The sequence below is a fragment of the Lynx rufus genome, unplaced genomic scaffold (genome assembly GCF_022079265.1).
Source record: "Lynx rufus isolate CCGP_SWC_20201006 ecotype Redwood Valley unplaced genomic scaffold, mLynRuf1.p SCAF_5, whole genome shotgun sequence".
Classification (NCBI taxonomy): domain Eukaryota; kingdom Metazoa; phylum Chordata; class Mammalia; order Carnivora; family Felidae; genus Lynx; species Lynx rufus.
The window spans coordinates 83839325-83865841 of record NW_025814867.1 but is presented as its reverse complement, the minus strand read 5'-3'; the positions used below and the strand labels follow the sequence as shown (position 1 = coordinate 83865841).

Here is a 26517-nt window from a genome sequence, read left to right as displayed (position 1 = left end):
TCTGAGAAAGCTCCACAGAGCCCTAAAGCCACTCTGTCCCTGGCCTGCGTAGGGACAGAACAAAGCACAAGAGGAGGTGACTGCACAACTGGCTGGATCCTGTGGTCTGAAAGCTGAGCCAATTCTGTCCTCACCTAACCCAAGGCTAGCCTTGAGAATTTGATGAACTTGACAGTCTTAAGAACCAAGCCACCATCCATGACTAATTGGAAACCGGTTTGATTTGAGGCTAATTTTGTAGGTCTGGATCCTCCCTAAATGGATCCCAGAAACTGATTTGGTCTGGATGCCAAGAGTCGTAGTTGGGAAAGGCCAAATCTTTGTGTATCCACCCACAGCTCAGCCTAGCACAGTGGGGAAAGTTCACAAGTGTCCCAGAGAAGAGTGGGGTGGCTCCAGCCAGCAGGAGTCTGGGCGTGCACCTGGGGCTGGGGTGAGGGCAGAGCTGGCTTTGTTGGCACAGCAGTCGTGCCAGCTGAAGTCATTGGCTCTTATTCAGAGCCCCATGTCTGACCACATTACCAGTAACCACACAGTACTCGGATAGAGAAAATCAACCTCAAATTTCCTTTTGGGCAAAGGCATATGTCAGTTAAGAGTATGAGCTTAGGCCTCACACCCTCCTGAGCTCTAATCCAGACTTTCCTGATTTGCGACTTGAGCAAATTAGTCACTGTGTCTACATCTTGACTATTGGCATGTGAATATTATTTACTCCCTTCTTCATAACTGCAAAAGTCAAAGAAAATTAAATGTGGCAATAGTTTCTTTTTCTTCATCTCTAAAACTTTAAGGGGGTCCTTAAGTCTTGGCCTGGCACATAGTATAGCTCTTCAATGTGTTGTGCGAATCAGTAAAGGAGGATAAGAGAATATGCATAAATGAAGAAGGAACGAACTAACGAACACACAATTCTAGGAATTGAGTGTAATTCTAGTTTAATTAAAATGTAATTATCCATAATTGACTATTTAAAATTATTCTTTTTTATGTAGTCTGCTGATTCTTATTTTATTTATTTATTATTTATTTATTTATTTATTTGTTTGTTGTTATTTTTTAGGTGTCTATTTTTGAGAGGGAGAGAGAGAACATGAGCAGGGGAGGGGCAGAGAGAAAGAGAGAGGGAGAGAGAGAATCCCAAGCCGGGTCCACACTGTCAGTACAGAGCCAACTCCAGGGCTGGATCCCGTGAGATCATGATCTGAACTAAAGGTGCTTGACCTAAGAAGCTACCCAGGTGCCCCTGATTGTTATGTAAAATAAGGTAGAGAATGACCAACTTCCAGCCTTGGTTTATAGAATCAGTCACTTGCAATTCAAAAGAGTCAACTTTATTTTTAGACCTCGTTTTGTGTCCTTGTCATCCCAGCATATGACTATGGTGAAGGCTTTTTACAATTGGTCCTTCAAGTCTACTGGATCTTGAAATGAGATGCAAAGACCTGCGCAAGGATGTTCAAGTTGGGGCATATTTATAGGTAGTGTTTAGTTGGCCTCTTGGCCGTCCCATTATGTGTTAGCTCACTCTATTCAGGAAATAGTTCACAGCAATTTATAGGCTTCCTGTGGAACCTGGTCCCCAAACTTGAGCCATCATGAAAATCCCCAAGTTGCTTATTAGGAATAAAGTCCCGGGCCCAACCTCACACATACTCAGTCGGAATCTCTGAGATGAGTCCAGAGGAGTTGTATCTTTAGCAAGCTCTCCAGGTGATTCTGATGATGAATCAGGTGTTGGAACTGTGATCCTAAAAGAATAACTTAAATTGTCCCTAAATGTGCTATCTTGCCCTTGTCCCCATAGAGATACATCTACAATATTTTCCTGCCAACTCCAGCAGTGGGGAGAGAACTTTTTTTTTTTTTTTGGTGTAATTCCTTTGGAAATACTCTGTTTATCACCCTGCATTCTCTACTCCATGTTATAAAAGACTCTGGTGGGAAGAAACCCCACTGACAGACTTCTCTCCCTTGAGATGAGTCCAGTTATCCCTGCTCTTTGCTAAAACTCTAAGTCCTCTGTTCTTTTCTTTTTTTAATTTTTTAATGTTTATTTATTTTTGGCAGAGACACACACACACACACACAGCATGAGTAGGGGAGGGGCAGAGAGAGAGGGAGACACAGAATCCGAAGCAGGCTCCAGGCTCTGAGCTGTCAGCACAGAGTCCGACGTGGGGCTCGAACTCACAGACTGCGAGGTCATGACCTGAGCAGAAATCGGACATTCAGCCGACTGAGCCACCCATGTGCCCTTGATTTTTTTCATTTTTTAATGTTTGTTTATCTTTGAGAGAGAGAGAGAGAGAGAGCAGGAGTGGGGGAGGGACAGAGAGAGAGGGAGACACAGAATCTGAAGCAGGCTCCAGGCTCCAAGCTGTCAGCACAGAGCCTGACTCAGGGCTTGAATCCACAAACTGGGAGATCATGACCTGAGCTGAAGTGGGATGCTTTACCGACTGAGCCACCCAGGCTCCCCCATTCCCTATGTTTGTAATCCTCTGGCCTCATGCAGGCTGTTTTCTTCCCAGGGAAACCTCCTGGATTGACAAATATAATCGAAACTCTGATCTTTGAGCAGAGACAACATCAATTTCAGAAATGCTATTGCCCTTCTGTTCAGCATCCATCACTGGTCTCAGTGGTCATCAGCATTGTCAGTAGCAATGAGGGAGGCAGGAGTGGGGGTTTAGTGTTCACCATGGTAGTGATCTGACAGCACCGGGGCATTTTTGGCCACTAGTCAGATTCCAGTTGGTGACTTACCTGACAAATACAGTTAACACTTGACAATCATTCTCACTGGCATTTACTGTGCTCAGCTGACAAGCCATGCAACTGGCAGTCGGTGTAGATTTGTTCTTGTGACCAGTCACCAGGAAAGCCCTCCCAAATATTAAATTACACAGACATTCTGTTCTTATGCAGCTACTAAATACACAGAGTACCCTGGGCAATGTGGCATAAGTTTTGGCAAGCTTAAGTTCCTTGACAATAGTCAATCCATTTCCAGCAGCATAAAATAAGTTACGACTTCTCTTGGAAAGTTTTTAAAACCTTAGGCAGAAAAAATGGTAAAACTAAACTCAGGTGTTTTATGGAAAATTTTACAGCAGGGAGAGAAGAAATTGGAGGCCTTGAGGTGAGGTTGCTGGGTAAAAGCCAGGTGAGAGCATGGGAAGGTGAAATCTGCTTATATAGCCGGTGGTTTCCTTCCCCCCAGTAGAAATGGGTTGATTGTACCTACGTAGATTCAGGGGATACAAATATCAGGAAGCCTTAGTTCTTTCCTGAAGTTGGGTTCCCAGAAACAGACACTGGGACAGGGATTTATGTGCAAATATTTTATTAAGGAACTGTTCCAGGAGAAACTGGTAAAGTAGTGGAAGAAGAGACAAGTAAGAATGTGATTTTTGGCAAAGTGTTAACCTCAACCTGATGCTGCCAGGGAGCTTGGGAGTGCAAACTTCACCTCAGTGTCCTAACTCTTGGCGAGGGAGAAAAGGCTCAGACTCAGCCTTCATCATTGGCTCAGGACTGCTTGGGGAGAGTGGGGGTGGGGAGTAACTTCCAGGCACTTTGGGGTCTTTGCTGGGACAGGCAAAAGGGCTCAAAGGCAATCCTCTGCAGAGAATGGCCAATGCAGGTCATTAGAAGAACATGCAAACACCTGTTGAGGCTTCAAAGGCATCCACAGGGATTTAAACAGACCACAGATAGTATCTGCTCTAGTTCTGTTTTCCACTCTGCCAATGACCATCCTAAAGGAAAAACTCTGTACGCATCTGCCCAATCTGAAAAATGGAATATTGTAAAGCAGATTCTCTAGGCAGGGACAGAGTGATTTATTCATTTACACATTGTTTATTGAGCACCTACCATATCTGCCATTCCCTGAACTTAATGCTGGGATTTGAAGAACGGTCCTTTCCCTTGAATGTGGTAAGAGTTTTGTTACTGACTTATGTATAAAATGCTATGGGAATGAACCCCAGAGCAAAGTTGGTGAACCCACGGGCCACGAGGGCTACCAAACCTGGACGTATAAACCATTAGGAAAATATAATCGACTCCATAACAGATTAAATCAATTAATACTTATTCAATGACTGAAGATACAATACTTTTAAAATCACAGCATAAGCAAGTGCATGAGAAAGAATAACTTTCAATGCTCCACACCAAATTACGGTATCTGCAATGCATCTGAAGCTAATTTTTTAAACTGTTTTTAATGTTTATTTATTATTGACAGAGAGAGAGAGACAGAGAGAGAGACAGAGCATGAGTGGGGGAGGGGCAGAGAGAGAGGGAGACACAGAATTCGAAGCAGGCTCCAGGCTCCGAGCTGTCAGCACAGAGCCTGACGCGGGGCTCGAACTCATGGACTGCGAGATCATGACGTGAGCCAAAATCGGACGCTCAACTGACTGAGCCACCCAGGCGCCCCAACTAATTTTATAATCAAGACCAAGAAGATCCTAAGGTTTGATGCCGGCTCTCATACTTGACCCCCATGAGGGCCATGGAAGAGCTGGCCCAGCTACCTAACTTGTGTCTCTGTCCCCTACAGAGGGCAGCTGAATGGGGAGCCAGGCCTGGAACAAGAGCAGAAATGAGAACCTCATGAATCAGGAGTCAGTTGTAAGTGGGGGAGGTGGAATACCTTTTCCCCCTTGCTTCACATTCTCTAATCAGAAATCCTTGAGCTGCCTTGTTTTCTACTATAAGTTCAGATATTCTAACAATCAGTGACTTTCAAACATTATAACTTCTGGCAACAGATTCTGAATCATCCAGTTTCTACAGGAGGAAGACACCTCAAAGGATCTAGCTGAGCAGTGAATGGTTAACATATCAATGACTAGTTGGAACTGAGCTTGTGGATGAAAGATGAGCTTGTCAAAGCCCTTTTGTGACATGGGTCACAAGAGCAGCTGGAGGAAAGCAGAAAATACAGATTTAGATTCTGGAACATGACTCCAGTAGTCTGAGCTCAAGGGCAGGGTTTGAGGCTCATTCAGCTCTAGATTCTCATTTTAGGGCCTAGAACAGTGCATTGCATACGGCAGCTTTTCACATGTGTGGGCAGAATGGAATGGAGCTGAACAGGTCGGTGAGTCATTGTACACCTCTAAGGGATGCTTTTTTGCCAACCACATAAAATCTAATTCCTTAGCTCGATCAGATTTCCATCCACTGGCTTCAACTTGGTTATCTAGTTTTTTTCTTCCAAGGCTCTTCAAAAAGAATAAAGCAAGGTACATGTTGTGACCTGAAATATTTTTGTATAGTAAGTGCAAATTTTAGTTGATACTTGAAATATATTGCTGACTTTGAATAATATCTTTAAAATTGAAGTTTTGTGGGGTTTTTTTTAAGGTTATTTATTTTGAGAGAGAGAGAGAGAAGAAGAGAATGAGTGGGAAGGGGCAGAGAGAGAGGGAAAAAAAAGAGAATCCCAGTCTCCAGGCTGTCAGCACAGAGCCTGATGTAGGGATTGAACTCATGAACCGAGAGACCATGACCTGAGCCAAAACCAAGAGTTGAACAGTTAACCAAATTGCGTTCTGAGTCAGGGACTGTGGGAGGAAATGAGATACTCTCTTAGTTCTATAGTTCCTCTGGCTTTACTCTGAACAGTAAGTCCTTGTAAGGTCTAAGACTAGGCCTCTGAGGGGAATCATTTCTTCAGGACTGTGTGTGAGGTGAGCCTTTCCCTCCCTTTCCTTTTGCATTTCCTCATCCTGCTCCCCCCTCCCCTCCTGTCTCTGGAAGCCTTACATTATGGCATATGGTGGTGACAACTTGTCATTAGTAAAGAGTTTGCCTTCGGGGTTCACAGGATGAACTGTGTTTTGCTTCCAGCCACAGGGGATCAAGAATCTGCTGCCTTCAGATAGAAAGGATCTGAGAGTCCTAACGTCCCAATGTCCCAACATAAGTTATCACCTCCTGAGCACTATGGCTGTTCAGCCTGGAGGAAGTCATTCCTACTAATGCTGATGTGGCTTCTCACACCAGAGATCCTTTCACCCTTGCCCCACTTCCCTGCTACACACATAAACTCAACTGGTGACTCTTCCACACGTGGGCCTGCAAGGGGCTGGCTAAGCCACAGGAGTGTGGCTGGCTTTCTCTGGCTTATGGACATCTGACAGTGGATCCTTTGACCTTTATCAGTTGCAGATCTTCTGGGAGTTAGGGTTTAAGGCAGATGTGATTATTTTCTCTGCAGAGCATGTCCTCTGGTGGCTGAAGCAACAGCTCAGTACTTACAAAACCTCAAGAGCATCTAATACAAACTTTGACCTGGTGACTCAATTATCTGTATGGTGAGCAGGCCAAATGTCAGCATGCACACTGCTAGGGCTCAGAAGCTCATGAACTGTGGACCATTTGTGAACAGTTGTAATTATTAGAAGACTTTATGTTGGGGGCGCCTGTGTGGCTCAGTCGGTTAAGCATCCAATACTGGGTTTTGGCTCAGGTCATGATCTCACCGTTCATGAGTTCGAGCCCCACAACAGACTCTGCATTGACAGTGCAGAGTTTGCTTGATATTTTCTCTCTCTCTCTCTCTCTCCCTCTGCCTCTCCCTGCACTCTCTTCCTCTCTCTCTCTCAAAATAAGCAAGTAAACATGAAAAACAAAGAAGACTTTATGTTGAATGGAAAGAATGTTCATTAGTAGAAAGGTCTCAGGTCTAGCTAGTAAAGAGAACTCTTTAGCCACATACTAAGCAAAAACAAAACAAAACAAAACAAAACAAAACAAATGAACCCACACACGTACACATACACATGCACGGGCACACATGCAATCCACTCAAAGAATGGACCAACCAGTTTGACTTGATTTATAAGCTCTTCAAGGCCAGGCGCACCCCTGTTTACATCTCCATCATCATTGCTCTGTGCATCCCTTCTCTGCCTCTCTTCTGAAGTCATTGATTTCTCTTGATACCCCACACAGGCTATATTTCTCACCTCTCTTGAATCTTTTCACACATTCTGTCCTTCTGTTCTCTGGCCTAACATGTGCTCACCACCCACCTCTATCCCCCATTCCTTCCACCTGGTTAACTTCCACTCATCTTTGCGATGTCGGCACAGATGCCACTTCCTTCAGGAAGCTGTGATCCCATTCACTCTGAGTTCTAGATCCTTTCTACTTAGGCAGATGCTCACTTGTCTGTTTCTCCCAAGAAACCGTAAACTCCCTCAGGATAGTGACTTTCCTTTTTGCCACTAAATCCCAAAGGCCTAGCACGAATGTCTGGAGTATCTGTTGTTTAACATGTAATTACTGAGTAGGTGTTGAACAGAGTTGTGATGGGTGTTACATTTTTGTGTCTTTGGGCTGTAAGTAGCAGAAACCACAAACAGCAGCAGCTTTATTAAGAACGTCTCATTAAGTTTGGAACAAGGTGTCTGGAGCGAGTAGTCCCAGGCTTAGTGCCATGGCTCAGTGGTATCATAAGGATCTAAGCTCTTCTGCTCTTTGCTCTGCCATCATTGGCATGGTGATTTTCATTCTCCTTATGATCGAAAGATGGCTGCCATACTCCAAGCATCACATCCTCACCTATCGCTTTCAAAGGAAGGGAGTAAAAGATAGAAAATAAGCTATTTTCTCTTTTTCATCAATAGGTTCATCTTTTCCAGAAGACCTCTGTCCCTAGTTGTCTTTCTTTTGCACATTACTGTTGAGAACTGGGTCACATGCCCACTCAGGTAAATCGTGACTCATCCTGGTGCTTTCAGCTGAGGTCAGACTGCCCAGACAAAGGAGCTATTCTTTTAGCAGAAATATGAGTGAATAGTGGATGGATAAGAAGTAAGTGACAGCTACTCCTCAAGTCTTTAATTACGTTTTACTAAAACCCAGGACAACTTTCTCCAAATCTGAGCTCTACCTCAGATTGGTAACACTTAAAATGCCACATTTGTGATCACATATTTCTCTTTAGTGTGGGCACTTCAGCAGCCTCTCTGGCATGCAAAGCTGTAATTGTTTCCATCAACCATTTCCTCCTGGGCCAGAGAGCACGTTGGATTCTCCTAAACTTCAAGGCAGCACTGGTTCCCTTGAAGGCAACCAATGACTCTCTTAGGCAGAAGAGAGAGTCAAGTGTCATCCTCTGTAGTCTTCACTCCTGGTAAGTTTTCTTCCATAGCCAAAGTGGCAAGGATTTTTGCTCAGTGGACTGGATGCAATAAAAAGAAAAAAAAAAAGATAAAATTCTTTCTTATGAACAACTTAAACTTTGAATGGATCCCAGTGCACCTATTTTTTGATAAAAATATCAAGTTCAGTGGTAATTATACAATTGTGGAAATTTAGATGATATCCCCAATAATCAGCCTTTCTAGCTCCTCCTGCATTATATGCTTATCTGAAAACTTTTTACAAACTAAAAAAAGAAAACGAAAGGAGTCAAATTATTATTAGAAACTTCTTTTTTCTTCGTTAGAGTTACAATAATGGTGATGATTATCTTTTATTGAGTGTGACAGGTGCTATTGTTGATTTTTTACGAATATCTTAGATCGTCATATCAACTATTTAATTATTATTGACACTTTATATATTAGAAACCTAAAATTCAGATTTTAAGTGATCTGCTCAGGCTCATCAGTAGAGCAGGTACTAGAGTTCAAGTTTTCCTGATTCCAAAATGATTGCTACATTCTCCATCATGAACCAACTCCCCTTCCTTAGATTCTCATTGTCACCCCCAACATATCCATATCCCGAAGTTCCACAGGGTTTTTATTCATCTCTAACTAGTTAATCTTTTTGCCTTGGGGTTTTAGTGAAGTGGCCATTCTCGTTCATTGGCTGAGATACTTACGGGCAGTGCACAAAATTATTAATCTTTCTGGTTCAACAACTTAAGTCTAGAGCCTATCACATCTCACATCAGCAAATAAACACCAGGGAGGGAGGGGGGAAAAAAAAAGAAACACACTAAGCAGATAGATGAATGGGCCAATCCTGTGGCTGAGGAGAGTATTTCCTCTCTTTTCTTTGTTAGCCTAATAGGTGAGGGTTGTGGTAAGAGATTTTAAAAGCACCTGAGAAAGCAGTGACAAGTAGTGACTGCTCTGAGTTCACATAAGTCTCAAGCAGCTTTGACTTTTCCCCAAAGAATTAGTCGGGAAGGGACCCTAACAAGTCTGGTTTAGATGGAGGAGAAGAGTAAGAAGGACCACCGGGCTCTGCTCAACCAAGGAGAGGAGAATGAACTGGTGAGTCTTCCCTTTTTTGGAGTACGGACTTCTCAAAGTATCTGAGGCTATGGGTAGGTGCAACTGTAGTGGTACTGGCTTTAGGAACTGCAGAGATTTAATTATTGTAAGGCTCCTTGAGATCCAAGGGCACAATTTTATAGTTGGGGAACGGGCTGAGAAGACTGTCTTCTAGATGATGGAGTTCTTGCCAACCCCATATGCATCAGACAGAATGAACTTTCCTTCTTAGACATTTTGTGGAGTATTCAGTGTATATCCCACATCGTGCTCAGGAAGGGGTCTCCCCCTCATCATCTGGGTCTCCATCTACTTGGACAAACTCGAGCAAAACCTGAAAGTTTTTTGTTTAATTCTTATGTTTTTGGTATATCTGTATTACTGAAGCTCAGTGTGCTTTGGGTTGAAGTTATGCTAAAAGTATAGAGAGGTTTTAAGCACCAAGTACTAAAAAAAAAAGAACATTGTGGCCTGGTATTAAGTATATATATATATATTTTTTTTTTTTAAAAGTTTTCACTTCTCCAGTTCTCTTTCCCTACTGCCTCTTCTACCAAACATATAGCCATCTTGAAAAATAATCATTAAAAGCTTAGAAACTGCAGGGTCTGTTTGGGACTGACAAGTTTACATTTGTTATTTTAATTGATGCTTAGAATTCAGTGATGAAGGACTTAATCCTATTTCACAGAAAGAAATCTGAGATCGAAGAGGTTAAGTAACTTGTAAAAGGTCTTCTTCAGTCTACAAGGGACAGGCTGGAAATCGAGCCCCCTTCTTCCCCCTTCACACTCCATGCTATTCACACTGCAATAGTGTCTGCAGGTAGGCAATGAGAAAGGGAGAGAAGGAGAATGGGGGCCCAGACAGAGATGGAACACTGGAGACGGAAAGGGCCCATGAGATGTGGGTCACATAGCAGAAGGGTGTCAGTTTCCTGCTTGGTCTTCCAGTTCCCCATGAGATCTGTGGGAAATCCACACCCACCCTCCCTCCACACCCTTCTTTGTTAACCTAATAAAAATAAGTGATTTCACGTACACCGACACTGTTCAAGAAGGCAGTCCCTGGTCATACATGGTTCTTGAATACTAGCAAAATAGTGGGACCAAAGTGAAATGTGCTCTATGTGTAACATACACACCAGATTTTGAAGATAGTGAAAGAAAAAAGAGTAAAATAGCTCATTAATAATTTTTATATCGGTTACACTTTGAAATGATAGTTTGGATATGTTGGGTTACATAACATATGTTATAAAAATTGATTTCATCTGCTTTTTACTTCTTTAATGCATCCACTAGGAAATTTCAATTACAAACATGGTTCACATCAGCGACTTCTATTATCATACCACACTGATCTGGACAATGGTATAATGCTTCAAATCTTGAAGGGATTCAAAGAACTAAAACCTGCTTACCTGTATTCACTACTAAACAGCTCTGTGCCAGTTTTGATGTTTTTTTCCCCAACATGTAGATGACTGTTCATGAAAATCTTTGGCCGCTCTTTATTTTTTCTCTAACTCTGTGATGTATTTATAAAGTCTGTAGCCTAGTATTTTAATTTTCTGAATCACGTGGGGGGCATAGGTCTCTCTCCTTAGCCAGGCATGTATTGAGGCACACAGTGTGCATGTCAGCCGTTGTTTCAGGGTTCTCTTAGGCCATTCGTGCTGCATTTGCTTTCTAAAGGTGGTCTTGATTCTGCCTCTGAGACACAAGAGATGCTTTGTTCACATGAGTTGCAAAGCCAATCTTTCCACTGGTGCTCTCCCCCTCTTTACTGACGCCTGCCAACTAAATGTCAACATTGCAACTGGGAGCAGCTCCAGGGGAGGAAAGGGCTACTTGGTGTGGAAGATACAGTTTTGACAGGAGAGCTCTTCACTTCACATTAATTTGTTTTCTGGGAAACAGTGAAGGATTCCTGGACTCTAAGACCACAGATCTGGGCTTTAGTCAAGGACCTGCTGTTAACCACGAGTGTGGACACCTTTTGTGGCCTTGCTAGTTGCCTGAAAACAATATCACGTTAACCCCTCTGATTTGAAAGTTTTGCGAGTGCCATATATGAAATGTGGAAAGTGCTGTGAAAATATAAGGAGTTCATTTACATCCAAGGAGGCAGGGCTTACTATGGGAAATTTGCAAATAGTAAGTGAAATTAGTATTGGAAATATCCTCCCTTTGTCTGATTAAACTTGGGGAGTGATAATTGTTTGAAAGCTACCATTATGAAACCAAACAGTATGTGATGAATTAGTAAGAAAAATCAGGAACTTGGAACGTCTGAATTATTTTAATATATTTTTAAAGTTTATTTATTTATTTTGAGAGAAAGAGAAAGCATGAGTGGGGGGAGGGACAGAGAGAGAGGGAGAGAGAGAATCCTAAGCAGGTTCCACACCAGTGTGGAGCTCAATGCAGGGCTCAAACCCATGAACCATGAGATCATGACCTGAGCAAAAGTTGGATGCTTAACCAACTGAGCCACCCAGGTGCCCCTGAATTATTTTAAACAACAGCATGTACTCCTCTTTAATTTAAAGACACACACACACACACACACACACACACACACACACACAAACCCTACTCAAAGGATTAAAATTGAAAATCAAAAATCACGCCCTATTGGCCTCTTTCCTATCTTTTGTCAAAACTTATGTTAACAGCTTGGATGAAGGCAAGCTTATCTAATCTGTGACTGATGCCCCACTATGAGGGAAAGGTAACAATATAGGCGACAGAACCAAGATTCAAAAAGTTTTCTAGACTTGATTGTAAGAGAGAAATTGACAATGCGGTGTAACAGGCCTTGGTATTGAGTTTGTGTTTAAAGTTACTCTCAAACTACAAGGTGGGGATATCAATGACTTGGGCTTTGTAGCTATGTGTGAAAAAGTAATTAAAGTGCTTTATTTGGTCATGGCTGAATTTTTAGTTACCACTATGATATAGCTATAAAAAATTAGTACTTGGATGTCTCACTAGAAGCCCATTCAGCATAATAGAAGAAATAACAGTTCTATTATAATCTATAATATTTAGGAAACTTCTAGGGAGTTATATTTCATTCTAAGATTCAAACAAGAAGTATAGTGTATTTAGAAAGATATCTGGATTTCACAAACAAGAATCATTTAAAATGGTGTAGCCACTCTGGAGAACAGTATGGAGGCTCCTCAAAAAATTTAAAATAGAGCTACCCTACAATGCAGCAATTGCACTACTAGGTATTTATCCAAGGAATACAAAAAGGCTGATTTTAAGGGGCACATGCACCCCAGTGTTTATAGCAGCACTAACAAAAATAGCTAAAATTATGGAAAGAGCACAAATATCCATCAACTGATGAATGGATAAAGAAGATGGAGTATACACACACACACACACGCGTGGGCGCGCACACACACACAATGGAGTATCACTGAGTGATCAAAAAGAATGAAATCTTGCCATCTGCAATAATGTGGATGGAACTAGAATGTATTATGCTAAGCAAAATAAGTCAGTCAGAGAAAGATAAATACAGTATGATTCCACTCATATGTAGAATTTAAGAAACAAAACAGATGAGCACAGGGGAAGGGAAGGAAAAATAAGATAAAAACAGAGAGGGAGGCAAACCATAAGAGACTCTTAAATACAGAGAAAAAACTGAGGATTGCTGGAGGGGTGTTGGATGGGGGGATGGGCTAATGGGTGATGGGCATTATTAGGAATGGCACTTTTGTTGGGATGAGTGCTGGGTGTATGTAAGTGATGAATCACCAAATTCTACTCCTGAAACCATTGTTACACTCTATGTTAACTAACTTGGATTTAAATTAAAAAAAAAATAGAATCGTTTAAAAGATATTGGGAATAGTTACCCAAAGAATAATCAAGGCACTTGTCTTCCAATAGTTGAGAGGCTGATGTGGAGAACAGAGTATAAGTTGGCAGAATCCAGCCTGATTTATTTTCATTACAGGACAGTTAATTTCCCAACCATCTGTGGTGGCAGAATCTTAACATGATACCTCTCCATTGACTCTTCCCCTTGTATAATTCCCTTCAGTTGAGTGTGGTGGAACCCATAAATATGATGAGCTGTAACTCCTGTGACTATGTTATGTTGTGTAGCAAAATGGATTTTACAGATGTAATCAACATGGACTCAGCTGAGTTAATCAAAAGGGAGATTGCCTAGGTGGGCCTGACCTGATCAGGTGAGCACAGAAAAGAGCTTGTGTTCTTTCTGGAGTTATGGATATTCAGAGCATGATAGGGGCTTGATGCAAGGGAGCTTTTTCCATTGCATCTTTGAAGATGGAAAGCTCTGTGTGGTAAGAGCTCTGAGTGTGTCTAAGAACTGAGAACTGAGAGCAACTTCTAGTTTACAACCAGCAAGAGAAGGGGGGGTGGTCTCTCTCTCTCGGTGCTAGAAGAAACAACTGAATCCTGCCAATAACCGTGTGTTCTGGAAAGAGGTCCTTGATCTCTGAAAGGAACACAGCCCAGAGGACACCTTGATCTTTTTGTGAGACACTGAGCAGAGGATCCACAGTCAGACCCCTAACCCACGGAAACTGCGAGATAATGGATTTGTGTTGTTTTAAACCACTAAGTTTGTTATGTGGCAATAAAAACTAATACACCACAGCTATCCAACAAGGGAAGGTATAGCCCTATAAGTGAGCAGCCTAACTTTGGTAGCCTCTGGATGCTCATTGTGAAGGATGGTCTATAGCTATTTTTTTCAGGAAAGGAATTTGAACCGTATCATTTCTGAGATACCCCTCTTGTATTACTGATGCCCTCATTTCAGGAATAAAATTTAACAGAACATGCCATGTTGTCCCACGTCCTGGTCTAAGGCAAATTCTGGCTCTCGAAATGGCCTCAGCTGATTAGCCCATGCATCTCATTACTTTTTGACCCACGCTTTCTGCTTTTTTGCTGTTAGCTGCATCAAACAAAAGTCCTTACTTGCACTTTTACTTCCAGGAAGTAGCACTTTTGTTAGAGTAGTTGACTTTATGGGAATGTCTGGAGCTGAGTGTGACAATATGTTCATCTCTTCGGTATTGGGTTTTGATTCACAGTGCTAAAGAGGAAAGGGCTTTTCTTATTCCAGAAAAAAGCGTACAGGGAAAACTTAAGAGGTTGACCTATTTCAATAATTATTTTGAACATCTTTAAGACTCAATTTTTTTATCTACAAACAATAATTTATAAGTACTGTGAATAATAGTATCTATTTTCATAAATAATTACGCCTATTTCATGGAGTAGTTGTGAGGATTGAATGGTACCTGATTAAGGGCTTGAGAAAGGTTAGCTCTGATTACCAAATGCAGACAAAAGAGAAAGTGACCCAAGACATTGTCTCCCCCTGCTCAAGGGACACTCCATGCGTGAACACAGGACAAGATATATGAAACTATAACTAAAATTTCTTGTTAATCAGTGATGACTAACACAAATTACTACATGCGGCCAAACCAAAGCAGTAATAGAGGGGTAAGGAACAATGACTATACTGACATGATCCATTAGTTGGGGCACCTGGGTAGCTCGGTTGGTTAAGCGTCAACTCTTGATCTCGGCTCGGGTCATGACCTCACAATTCATGAGTTCGAGCCCCTCATCCAGCTCTGCATTGACCGCGCAGAGCCTACCTAGGATTCTCTCCCACTCTCTCTCTGCCACTAACCCACTCATGCTCTCTGTGTCTCTCTCTCAAAATTAACAAGTAGGCTTAAAAATTTTAACATGATCCATGAACCAGAGACATTTACCCTAACATTAAAGAAAAGAACCTGGGAACACGGCAGAGTTGGAGACAAGAGAGCAGAGGAGAACCTTCACTCACCTATCACACAAAGGAACACAATTGGGTCTCCAGATAAAGATGACAAAGGGTAGATTGTGAATAATGAATGGAAACATGGTGCTGTGATTGTTGTTTGAGAAAAAAGAGAACACGATGAATTCTTGGCCCATAAAAGGACTCAGAGGTATCATCTCCTTGGCCATGGTTCAAGGGAAAGCTTGAGGCCTGCCCAGAAAAAGCTAACTTACTCTAAGGCTATTGGAGCACCTCTGAATGGAAGGACTTAACACTTCACAGCAAAAAACTGGCATTGCCATTCCCAGTACATTAGCGTACTGAGAATTATTTATGTTATGTCTTGGTTGAGTAAATACTGACTTGGTGCTGCGAGAATGTGGGTTTGAGTAAGTGAATGTGTTGCAAACTGTAACCCAGAGACCCATTCTAAAAGAGTTGAATCACATACTACGGTGCCTGTGCATGGTAAGTACGCAAGAAATATGTAGATAAGTAGGGGCGCCTGAGTGGCTCAGTCGGTTAAGCTTCCGACTCTTCAGCTCCAGTCACCATCTCACGGTTCATTAGACGGAGCCCTGCATCGGGCTCTGTGCTGACAAGGCGGAACCTACTTGAGATTCTGCCTCCCTCTCTCTGCCCCTCCTGCACTTCTTTCTATTTTCTCTCTCAAAATAAATAAAAATAAACTTTAAACATTGCTGAAAAGAAATATTTAGATAAACACATGAAAGGTGAGCATAAGAATAAAAGCGTTTACAAAAATGCAAAAGGACCTGTTCAAAACACCAGTCATGCACAAATGCCAGTGCTCTAGATGCAATGAAAATTCAGGAAGAAAAATAAGCAGAGAGCTGGGGGACGGTTGTGCCCAACTAAGAGGAGCTCTCCAAAAGAGGACTCGGGGGAAGAGACAATGTTTAGATGAAGCTGCACCCTGTAACTCTTCTTTCCTGTGGAATTTGGCCAATCTTAGTTCCATCTCTGATGGTAATTATAAGACCTACTTATTTAAAAAAGAAAGGAAAATGATTTTAAAAGTGCCTTTTATGCACTAGAACTCCATATTGTATGTTCTCATTTAATCCCCATGAGCTAGCCACTCAGATATACATTTTATACTGGGAAAATGAGGCTCAGTTAAGTAACATATGCAAAGTCACATTACCTTGGGTGGGGGGGGGGAGGATCCCCTATTACACGGTTTTCCTCCTATATGAGTGAAGGTGATTGTACTGTGTGTGTGTGTGTGTGTATGCTCATATATATATATATATACATATATACATATATATACATATATATAATACATATGTACATATAATTTCTAATGCATGATTCATATATATATTATATATTAGTTACTAAGCTAGTTAGTTTTTCAATCAATTTGGCATTTATCTTAAAGCTCTTTTCCCAGTTTCATGTATCACGAAGGTGAGCAGTTTTCTTTTTGGCCTGTGTTTGACTTCAATTGTGACAATTCGTGCTCTGTGGGAAAAGCAAAAATTCCACTTAAGCCATTGGATCAATCACTTTTAGAAATACAACAACGGTTTTCTCAAATAGCATTTAGTTCTGAATATTGCCTGTGGTCAAATCATTTCACAATGACTCCAATGGGACTAGCCGTTTTTAATCTACTGAAATTTTGTTGACCTGTGTATTACTCAAGCTAATATTAACCGTTAATGTATACTACATACTTGAAATGTTTCAAGAGCCCTGCTAAATGCTTTGCATGCATTAACTCATTGGTTTCTTGGAACAAACCCGGAAGATACTGTTATTTTCCTTTATGGAAGGGGAAAGTGAGTCATCAGAAGAAATAAAATGGGTTGCTCAATGACTTATATGGGGTTAAGTGGTAGAGGGATGATTTGAACTGAGTTTTCTCATGCAGCCACAGTTTCACATGAGGAATCTAAAAATTTAGTGAACTTAAATCATTTACCCAGATCATATTAACTAGTAAGTGATGGAGCAAGGAGCAGAAGCGAGAGCTTCTAGAAGGCAATGGGGTGGGGTATAAAGAACAGAGGCTCTGCTGATAGACCTGGATAGGGCTCTAAATTGTGCCCTTTAGCAGCAACCTCTGTTGAAAGGCACGTGCATATTTCATTGTTACTCCGAATCCAGGCTGCTTCCTTTTGTATTTTGGGCCAAGGAAAAGACCATTAGAAATGTGGTACCTCTCCTGGTATTGGGAGCATGGAATTCTAGTAGGAAACAAAAAAGTGAGGGAACATTACTGGCAACAGAAAATAGAAATCAAGTCTATATGAAGATGGCGCGACCTTTGTGCTATTCAACTCTCTAGTAGGTGGTAGATCTGGGTTCCTCACCCTGTGGAACACAGCCGCTTCCCATTACCAACCTTGTTTCAGTATCTCACAACTCAAAACCAAAAACTCTCTCCACCTTTGGCTGAACCTATTATCACATCACCTGCTAACATTGATTGAAAGCTTCCTTTGTGCTCAACACCTTCCACCTCTATTACTCTTCACAACTATGCTTCCAGGTGTGTGCTATTATCCCCTACGTACAGAGATGGAAACTGAGACTTAGAGCAGGTAAGTCCTGAGGTCACATAGCTTATAGGCAGCAAAAGCCACTTTACTGCAAGGAACTACATGTAGTGCGTTTGAGGTTCCGATCCTTCCTCTCTCTGTTCCCAATGTCTTTACATTTACGAGGCCTCTAGCTTCTACTTACCTTCCTCTTAACAGCACACATATTCCTTCCTCTACCCTGCACTTCTTAGTGGATTTTACCCACGGGTGTTCAGTACTTTGGAGACATCTGAGTGACTCTTAACTGCATCAGAAGAATAATCATTGAGAACACTGAAATTATACTTGAGATTAATTGGTCAAAATGGAGACATACACTAGGATAAACTCAAATTACACATTGGCAAGCTGACTGAGAGGATTTGATTAAAAAGAATGCCAGATTGGGGCGCCTGGGTGGCGCAGTCGGTTAAGCGTCCGACTTCAGCCAGGTCACGATCTCGCGGTCCGTGAGTTCGAGCCCCGCGTCGGGCTCTGGGCTGATGGCTCAGAGCCTGGAGCCTGTTTCCGATTCTGTGTCTCCCTCTCTCTCTCTGCCCCTCCCCCGTTCATGCTCTGTCTCTGTCCCAAAAATAAATAAAAACATTGAAAAAAAAATTTAAAAAAAGAATGCCAGATGAAAGAATGATTCAACCGAAACTTCAAGTCCCACGTCTAGCTTATAACCTTTGGGAAAACAGACATGATAGGAAATTTACCAAGGTTTATGAGGCCAATTTATCAAGGAAGCAAAAATATTGTTTCTATTCATCTTTGCTCAAGGAGCTACATATTTCTGAAAGTTACTGTGACTTTTTGCTGTTATTTTCTCTTTCTCGATATAACTCCATTAAAGTAATTAAAGTAACTTCCACCAACTTGGAACAGAGTGTCTAATAAACACCCTCCCTTTATTACTTTTTGTTGACATATATAAACTCAGTGGTGTCAACAAAGTGCACTGATCTTAAACAGACAGTTCAATGACTTCTATTATCAGTTATTTTTGCTCATTTCCTATAAATAGAATTGTGTCTTGATTTACCATCCTTTATTTACTCGTATGTGGAATTCACATTTATTGTTGTTTGCATTAAAAGTTACATTAAAAAATTATTTTGTAGTGTTACATTATACGAAAACACAATATTTATCTTTCTCTTGTTCATGTACCTTTAGATTATTTCCAATTTGGGGCCCTTATGAATTGAATAAAACTGATACAAATATTCTTGTGCAAATCTTTTGGTGAACATATACAATTCTCTGTGTAAAAATCTCAGAATGGAGTTACTAGCTCATAGAGTGATCCTATCTTTAACAACACAGTTTTTCAAAACGTTTGTACCAATTTACACTCCCCAAAACAATGTATATGAGTACCATTGCTTCACATTTTTATCTACACTTGGTATAATCAGTTTTTTCCATTTTAGCTATACTGTGGCTATGTCATTGTGTCATTTTATCATTGTTGTGTCATTTTATCATTGTGTCATTTTAGAGTAAGTCTTCAAATCTGGTTAAGTCTTCCAACTTTGTTCTTTTTTTAGGATTGCCTTGGCTATTCTGGCTGTGATATGTTATTGTAGTTTTATTTTGCATTTTCTTAATGACATGATATTGAGCACCTTGTGGAATATTATCCTGGAAATCCTCTTTTGTAAAATGACTGTTCAAGTCTTTTGCTCATTTTTTATTGTGTATACATTTCATTTTTTTTTGACTCGTAGTCATTTGTGATATTTCCAAATATGATTCTTTTTTTTATACATAGGTACAGATAGCTAGTATCTTCTTCAGAGACCTTTGGATAAACAGAAGCTTTTAGTTTCATTAAAGTAAGATACCTTTTTTTTAATCTTTTTTTATTTCCTGTTTAAGAAGTATTTTCCTACTTAAAGTTCATGAAATATTTTTTCTGTGTTTTCTTTCAGATGATCTATTGTTTTATTTATCACATTTAAGTACATGTGCCACCATTAATTTGTATATGGTGTAAAATGTGGGGGAAAACTCATTTTTCTAGCACTGTTCATTTTGCTCTAGCAACTACCTATTGAGCCAACCATCCTTTCTCCTACTGAATTGTAATGGTTCCTTTTTTGTAAATGAAACGATGAAATATCTTTGAGTTTCTGGACTCTCTATTTTGTTTTTCATTTTTTTTTTTCCTTTTTGGCTTGTAATTAGTAGGAATTTGTAGTAAGTCTTCACTTCTGGTAGTGTAGGTCTTCCACAATTGTTCTTTTTGAAAATTGTCTTGATTGCTTTAGGTCCTTTGTACTTCCATACTGATTTTAGAATCAGCTCCTCAATTACCACACACACACACACACACACACACAATGTCTGATGTGAGTATAAATGGGATTGCTCCTGGCTAACCCTCAAACAATATATCTCTGCTTTTATTTAGATCTGTGCTTTCAGCAATATTGTGCAGTTTTCAATCTAGAGGTTTGTCTAACTTGATTAGGACTATAAGTATATTGATTTTTTTTGGCTTTGATATTACAAATGGCATTTAACTTCATTTTCAAATTGCTTGTTACAAACACAGTTGTTTTTCTATATTGACCCAGTATCCAGCAACCTTGACAAATTCACTTATTAACTCGTATAATTTGTACATTATTTTGGATTTCTTAATAATTATATTATCTACTCACACAGAGAGCTGTACTTTTTTTTCTTAGTTGACATGTAACATCGTGTAACAATGTAACATGCAACATTGTGTAAATTTAAGGTGTACAAGTTGATTGGTACACTTAAATACTGTGAAATGATCACCATCAAAGTATCAGCTAACACTTCCATCACTTCACATAATTACTATTTATTTTTTTGTGGTGAGAACATTTAAGATCTACTTTTTTAGAAACTATAAAGTATATAATATAGTACTGTTACTTATGTTTCAATTATAAATGTTACTTTTTCTTGTCTTATTGCACTGTTAAACTACCAGAACTGTATTAAACATTAGTGGTGATTATTGGTAATCTTCTTTTACTTATAACTTCATAGGGGGGATATTCAATATTTCATTATTAAGCATGATATTAGCTGAAGGATGTTTCTGTCTATTCCTAGTTTGCTGAGAGGCTTCTTTCTTTGTTTCCTTGTTTGTTTCCTTCTTTCTCTCTCATGCATTAGTGTTGAACTTTATGAAAGTATTTCTCTATACCAATTGCCATGACATTATAAATTTCCTCCTGAATGTTAACATACCAAAATTCATTGATTGATTTTCAAATTCCTGCAATCCTAGAACAAACTCCATTTGGTAACAACATATTACCTTTTAATATATATCACTGATTTAGCTGGATAAGATATTTTGTGATTACTTCATCTATGCTTCTTACAGATCTTAGCCTGTAATTTTCCTTTCTTTTAACAAACGTTATCGGGTTTTGGTATATGAGTATGCTAACTTCATGAAACAAGTTATGAACGTTTCCACTTCCTCTACTTATGAAGGAGTTTGTGCAAAATTGATATCACTTCTACCTTAAATATTTGAAAGCATTCACAAGCCATTTGGACTTGAAGATATCTTTGTAGAAAGCTTTTAGTTACACATTAACTTTCTTTAAGAGCCATAAAAATATTCTGATTTATTTCTGAATTTATCAATTTTAGTTAACTTTTAAGTACAAATTCAACATCATTGAATTTTTCCATTGTAGGTCTGATTTCTATTTTATTCATGTCTGCTTTTTTTCCTGTTTTTCTTTATTATTTCCTTCCTTATACTTTTTAAGATTCAGTTTGCAGTTCCTTTCTACAGCTTCTTGATTGGGAGCTTATTTCATTGATTTCAAACATTTATTTTCTTTTCTTACATACACATCTAAAATTATATATTTCCCTCTAATCATTGTCTTAAGTTCATCCCACAAGTTTTTATTTGTCAATTTCCATTTTTATTCAGTTCAAAACACTTCTTAATGGCTATTGTAATTTTTCACCTGACTCTATTACTTAAAGATACGCTATTTGAAAAAAATTTCAAATCATTTGGGAATTTTTAAGTTACCGTTCTGTTGTTAATTTCTAGTTTAATTATAATGTCATCACATTTTATGTTCCAGAACATGGTCAATTTAGGTAAATAGTTCATGTGTACCTGAGAAAAATTTGAAGTATGCAGTTTGGGGTTAAAATTTTCTTCATTTGTTAATTAGGTGAATAGGGTTGTTCATACATCTTATATTCTTATGGTGGTGAGTTTTTTGTTTTTGTTTTTGTTTTGTTTTGTTCTTTTGGTGTACTGGTCTTATCAGTTAGTGAGGAAGGGGTGTTAACATCTCCCACGATGACAGTGGCTTTAAGTGCTATTTTGCTTTACAAAGTTTGAAACTTGGCTTATAAGTGCCCCTTTTACTAAAAATGCCCATATTTTTATGGCTCTTAAAATTGTTATTCCTTCTTGATGAATTGATTCTTTTGTTTTAGATTATGAAGTGTCCTCCTTTCTCTCATATTTATTATTTACTTATAATTAATTATTAAATATTTAAATTTTTTATTTTTAAAGTCTATTTTCTCTGAAATTAACATAACTCTACTAGTTCTTTTTGTTAGTCTTTGCATTGTATATTTCCCTTTCTTTCTTATTTTAACTATTTGCTTCTTTATATTTAAAGGTGTCTCTTGTAAACAACATATAGTGGGTTTTTTACTATCTCTGACAATCTTTGTTTTCAATCACGGTATTAATGCCATTTATCTTGAATGTAACTGCTGATATTGTTGGCTTAAATTTACTGTTTTCTATCTATTCTATTCTTTATCTTTTTTTCTTCACTTAATGCTATAATGGCTCACATTTCTGCATTGACTTCATAAAATTTTTTTTAATGGTGCCACTATAGCCCACTGTTTTGATGTTCCACATCTTATGGAGCCATTAGCTATTAATTGGTTCTTCCAATAACTTTTCCTATTACAGATAATACTGCACTGAGCATTGTTATACACATCACTTTCTACTTTGTGTATTATTTCCTTAGGGTCTATTTCCAAGTGTGGAATTACTGATTCCAGAAATAGAAACATCTTTAAAAATCTTGATATAATTTGTCACCTTGCTTTCTCTAAAGAATTATTCCAATTTATAAGGTTTTAGCAGTATGTAGTCGTAGTGATTTTTTTGCCATCTTGCTGGCATTGTTAGTTCTTTTTTTAAAAAATGTAAAGAAAAGAACTGAAGGGGTATCAGAATTATGATTACCAATGCCATTGTAGTATGTAAGTGAATCAAAAAACGGAAAGGCATTTGTGATGGGCTTTTTCAACCTATGAGCTGGCCTAAAATTCCAAACCATTCTGCTTCTATTTTGAATACTTTGGCAATAAGCCCACATGAATAACTTAGTGAAATAATGCATATTTATGACATAATATGTGAACTGCCATATACATTTTATTTGAGTCTAATAAAACTATCATTCACAAATAAAACTAGAACAGGTTTATGGAATCAAAAAGAAGATAGGAAGAGAGAAAGGAGACCCAACTGGAAGTATGCTTAGAGGCAGAGTGAACATATTTTAGAGTTACATTTAAATCTTTTCATGAATAATCTCAAAATAGAGTGGCTGCAGTGCTAAACTTAATGAACATTTTTTTCCCAGGTGGATGATAATAACTCAGAAGCACTGGAAAGGAACTTTTAAATTGTAATTACTTTGCAGAGCACTTAAGGAGACATTATCTCATTTGAGCACTAGTACCCTGTAAGGCACACATTTCTGTTTTTTTTTTAAGAATAAATTGGGATTCCCTAGAGGTGATATTGTTGCATCCACACGACTCCTGAAACAGAATGCTACGGGCACCAGTGGCAGTCACAACAGTTTATTACAATGAGAGGCAAGGCCAACCGATCATGACCAACACTCTTGATAAGAGCGCAGCCTCGAACAGCCGGGGTACAGAGCTTTTAAAGCCGATCACATCATTTTATCATTACCTGGGAACAGAACAGAGAAACAGTTCCCAGATGAGTTAGAAACAGTTCCCAGATGAGTTAGAAACAGTTGCCAGATGAGTTAGAAACAGTTGCCAAATGAGGTGATTATTTTAGACTTTCTGCCACTAAGTTGCAACCAGTGGATCTCCTTGACCTTGCCTCTGATGCTTTCTTTTTTTGTTTCCCTTCATTGGTAAACCTGATTTACAAGAGTATGAAACGTGATTTACAAGAGTAAAGTAAGGCTGTTTTCTCTTGACCTTCGGTGTCAGAACAAAGCTGTTATTTTTAAAGCTACATGTTAGCCCTACACTACAATTTAGCCCTTATATTTCCCCCTTTTCTTGCCAGTGAATCAATCCCTTGATTCATCATTAGGAACTAAGGGGACATCGTGGGACCTAATCATCATAATTTTTATTTCACTAACTCGCCTCTTGACTAACCAATTGATTATGCATGGGCCAATGGTTAACCCAAGAAGTAACAATAGCAGTGGCCCAGCTATGGTGGTGAGCAGTGACGTGAGCCAGGGGGACCAAGAGAATAAACTCCAATACCAATTATTTCTGGCCTCCCTGGCACGTTCCCTGGTCCTAGGATTATCCCTGACCAAATGGAGAGTGTCTCAGATTACTCCGGAATTGTTGGCATAAAAACAGCACGTTTCTCCGAGGGCCACACAGAGACCCCCTTCCTTCATGAAGAGTAAATCAAGTCCTCTTCTGTTTTGTAATACAATCTTGGCTAAAGAGTCTACTTGGTGTTCCAGCCGAGAAATTGAAATTTCCAAGTAGCCTAGGTCTCGGTCTACTTGCTCGCTTATAGTTTTGAAATTTTGGTCCCCCACAATGAGTCCAGCAGTTCCAATAGCTGTGGATCCTGCAATTCCCAGTCCCACTAGGAGTGGAATGAGGACTGGTGCTGCCCTTTTCACCCTGGAATGTCCTTCGAACAGAAGTAAATGTTCTTCTCTCCCTGCTTCTTCGCTATATAGGTATATTTGTGGGAGAATATGAACTAGGATACAAATCTCTCGGGTGCCAACCCCAATGTATGTGGCTGCAATGCAGGAGGTAATTCCTGATGAGCAAGCAAACCAGTCTCCAGTAAGGGCTTGGTATGCTACATTTTTGGAGGCTATCAGTATCTGATCTACTTGGAATATACACTTCTGCACAAGAGTTTTTGTAAAGGGAGGTATGCCAATTATATTCTTGGGACACTATGCACCAACCCTGCCCTTGGAGGTCTCCTAGGGTTAAAATTGGTCGTGAACCCCAAGGGCATAATGTCATGCTTGGATTTAGCAATTTTATGACATGTTTTTCTATGTCTTGTCCAATGCTGGCATTTGTAGCCACTCTCACATAATATGGGGGTTTAGGGTTTAAACACAGCCAACAATATTGTACAATCTCGGTGTGAGATGAATGTAGCCAAGCATACATAGAATCTACTACATCTAGCCAATGCGTCTCATGGGAGGAAGGGTTCTGGATATGACCTGTTGGTAATTCTGACTTTGTGGGGGCACCTGATCGTTGGGTAGGTTGGGAAGGGACAGTCGGAAAGAGCGGGGGGTGTAAAATCATGTCCTTGTTTGGCCCTACCGGATTGGGTGGAGTTTTTCTTTTAACCCTTTGTATAGTAAAGGAAATGCCCTTGTCATCTCCTGGAGCATACATTCTGAGACCCCCCCCCTCCCAAGTGTGTCTAGTGTCCCAGGAAGAGGAAAGATTACTGGAACTAGAAACCTTTTTAAAACATTTTTGTTGGGTTACATTTTCCTTGAGTCTTACGTTTGGGATCTGGAGTTCTAAGGCGGGTGATTAAGCAGTCATGGCCCTGTCCTGCCAGCCAGGGAGCCAGCGTTTCACAACCCCGTTTTGCACAATGGTATTGGCCTTTTCCTTCACATTCAACCTTTCTATTTGCAGGGCAACTGTATAACCCTGGTAGGTTAGCCAATTTTTGTTCTTGATCCCTGTGTCCATATCCATAGGTAACCACATAGGGGTTTTCGGGGACGGGAGGAGTGGAGCCCGTTGGCTGTTTATAATTAGTAATTAAAGTCTCCCATGAGTCCTCCACCAAGTCACAGAAATCAAACAAAAAACAAGGCACAGTGGAAGAGGTATTAGATGCTATCACCTTCCCTGTGACAGTGTCCCTGAGTTCCCATTGGTATGGCCAAAAAGATAGGGGATGCAATTCCGTACAGTCCCCCCCCACTTATTATACAAACCCAGACAATTATTATTATGCCCGCATCAGTCTTAGCTTTAAAGGATCCTCTGGGTGCCTTTGGACCTTCCATTGCTGTTCGTTGTCTGGTTTCGTATCAGTCTGGGGTGTTCCCGCCTTTACGCAGTTTTTCTTAAACTGAGAGTGATGAATCCAGGTTCGGACACCATCTACCTTCACAGCCGTGGGCATAGTCAGGATCATGGTGTGCGGTCCTTTCCAGTGCAGCTCCAGGGTTTTAGGCTTGTGCCTCTTGACCCAGACTAAGTCTCCTGGTTGAAAGGGGTGAGGAAGAACAGGAGGATGAGCGAAGGCTTCTTTCAAGGCCCTGGTTATTTCCTTTTGTACATGTTGCAGGGCCATTAGTGAAGCCAGCAAATGGTCCTGTTCCAATTGTTCCATTACGTCGTCTCCTAGCCTCGGCAGGATAGGTGGAGGTCTGCCAAACAAAATTTCATTAAGGGGAAAATCCCTTGACAAATGGAGTACAACGTGCTCGCAAAAGGGCAAAAGGCAGGACATCAACCCAATTTTCACCTGTCTCAAGGGACGATTGGTTAAGGTCTCTTTTAGGGTCCGATTCATCCTTTCTACTTGAGCTGGGCTCTGAGGTCTATACGTACAATGTAAT

At 40.0% G+C, this 26517-nt stretch overlaps 1 protein-coding gene across 1 annotated transcript in view; it reads left to right on the top strand.

The window, feature by feature from the left end:
• The first annotated feature begins 9194 nt into the window (after positions 1-9194).
• Positions 9195-26517, top strand: part of ATP13A5 (ATPase 13A5) — a 114330-nt gene continuing 97007 nt past the window's right edge. The window contains exon 1 of the mRNA XM_047100030.1: positions 9195-9257. Coding sequence (XP_046955986.1) covers positions 9195-9257 — 63 coding nt within the window. The remainder of the gene's footprint in view (positions 9258-26517) is intronic.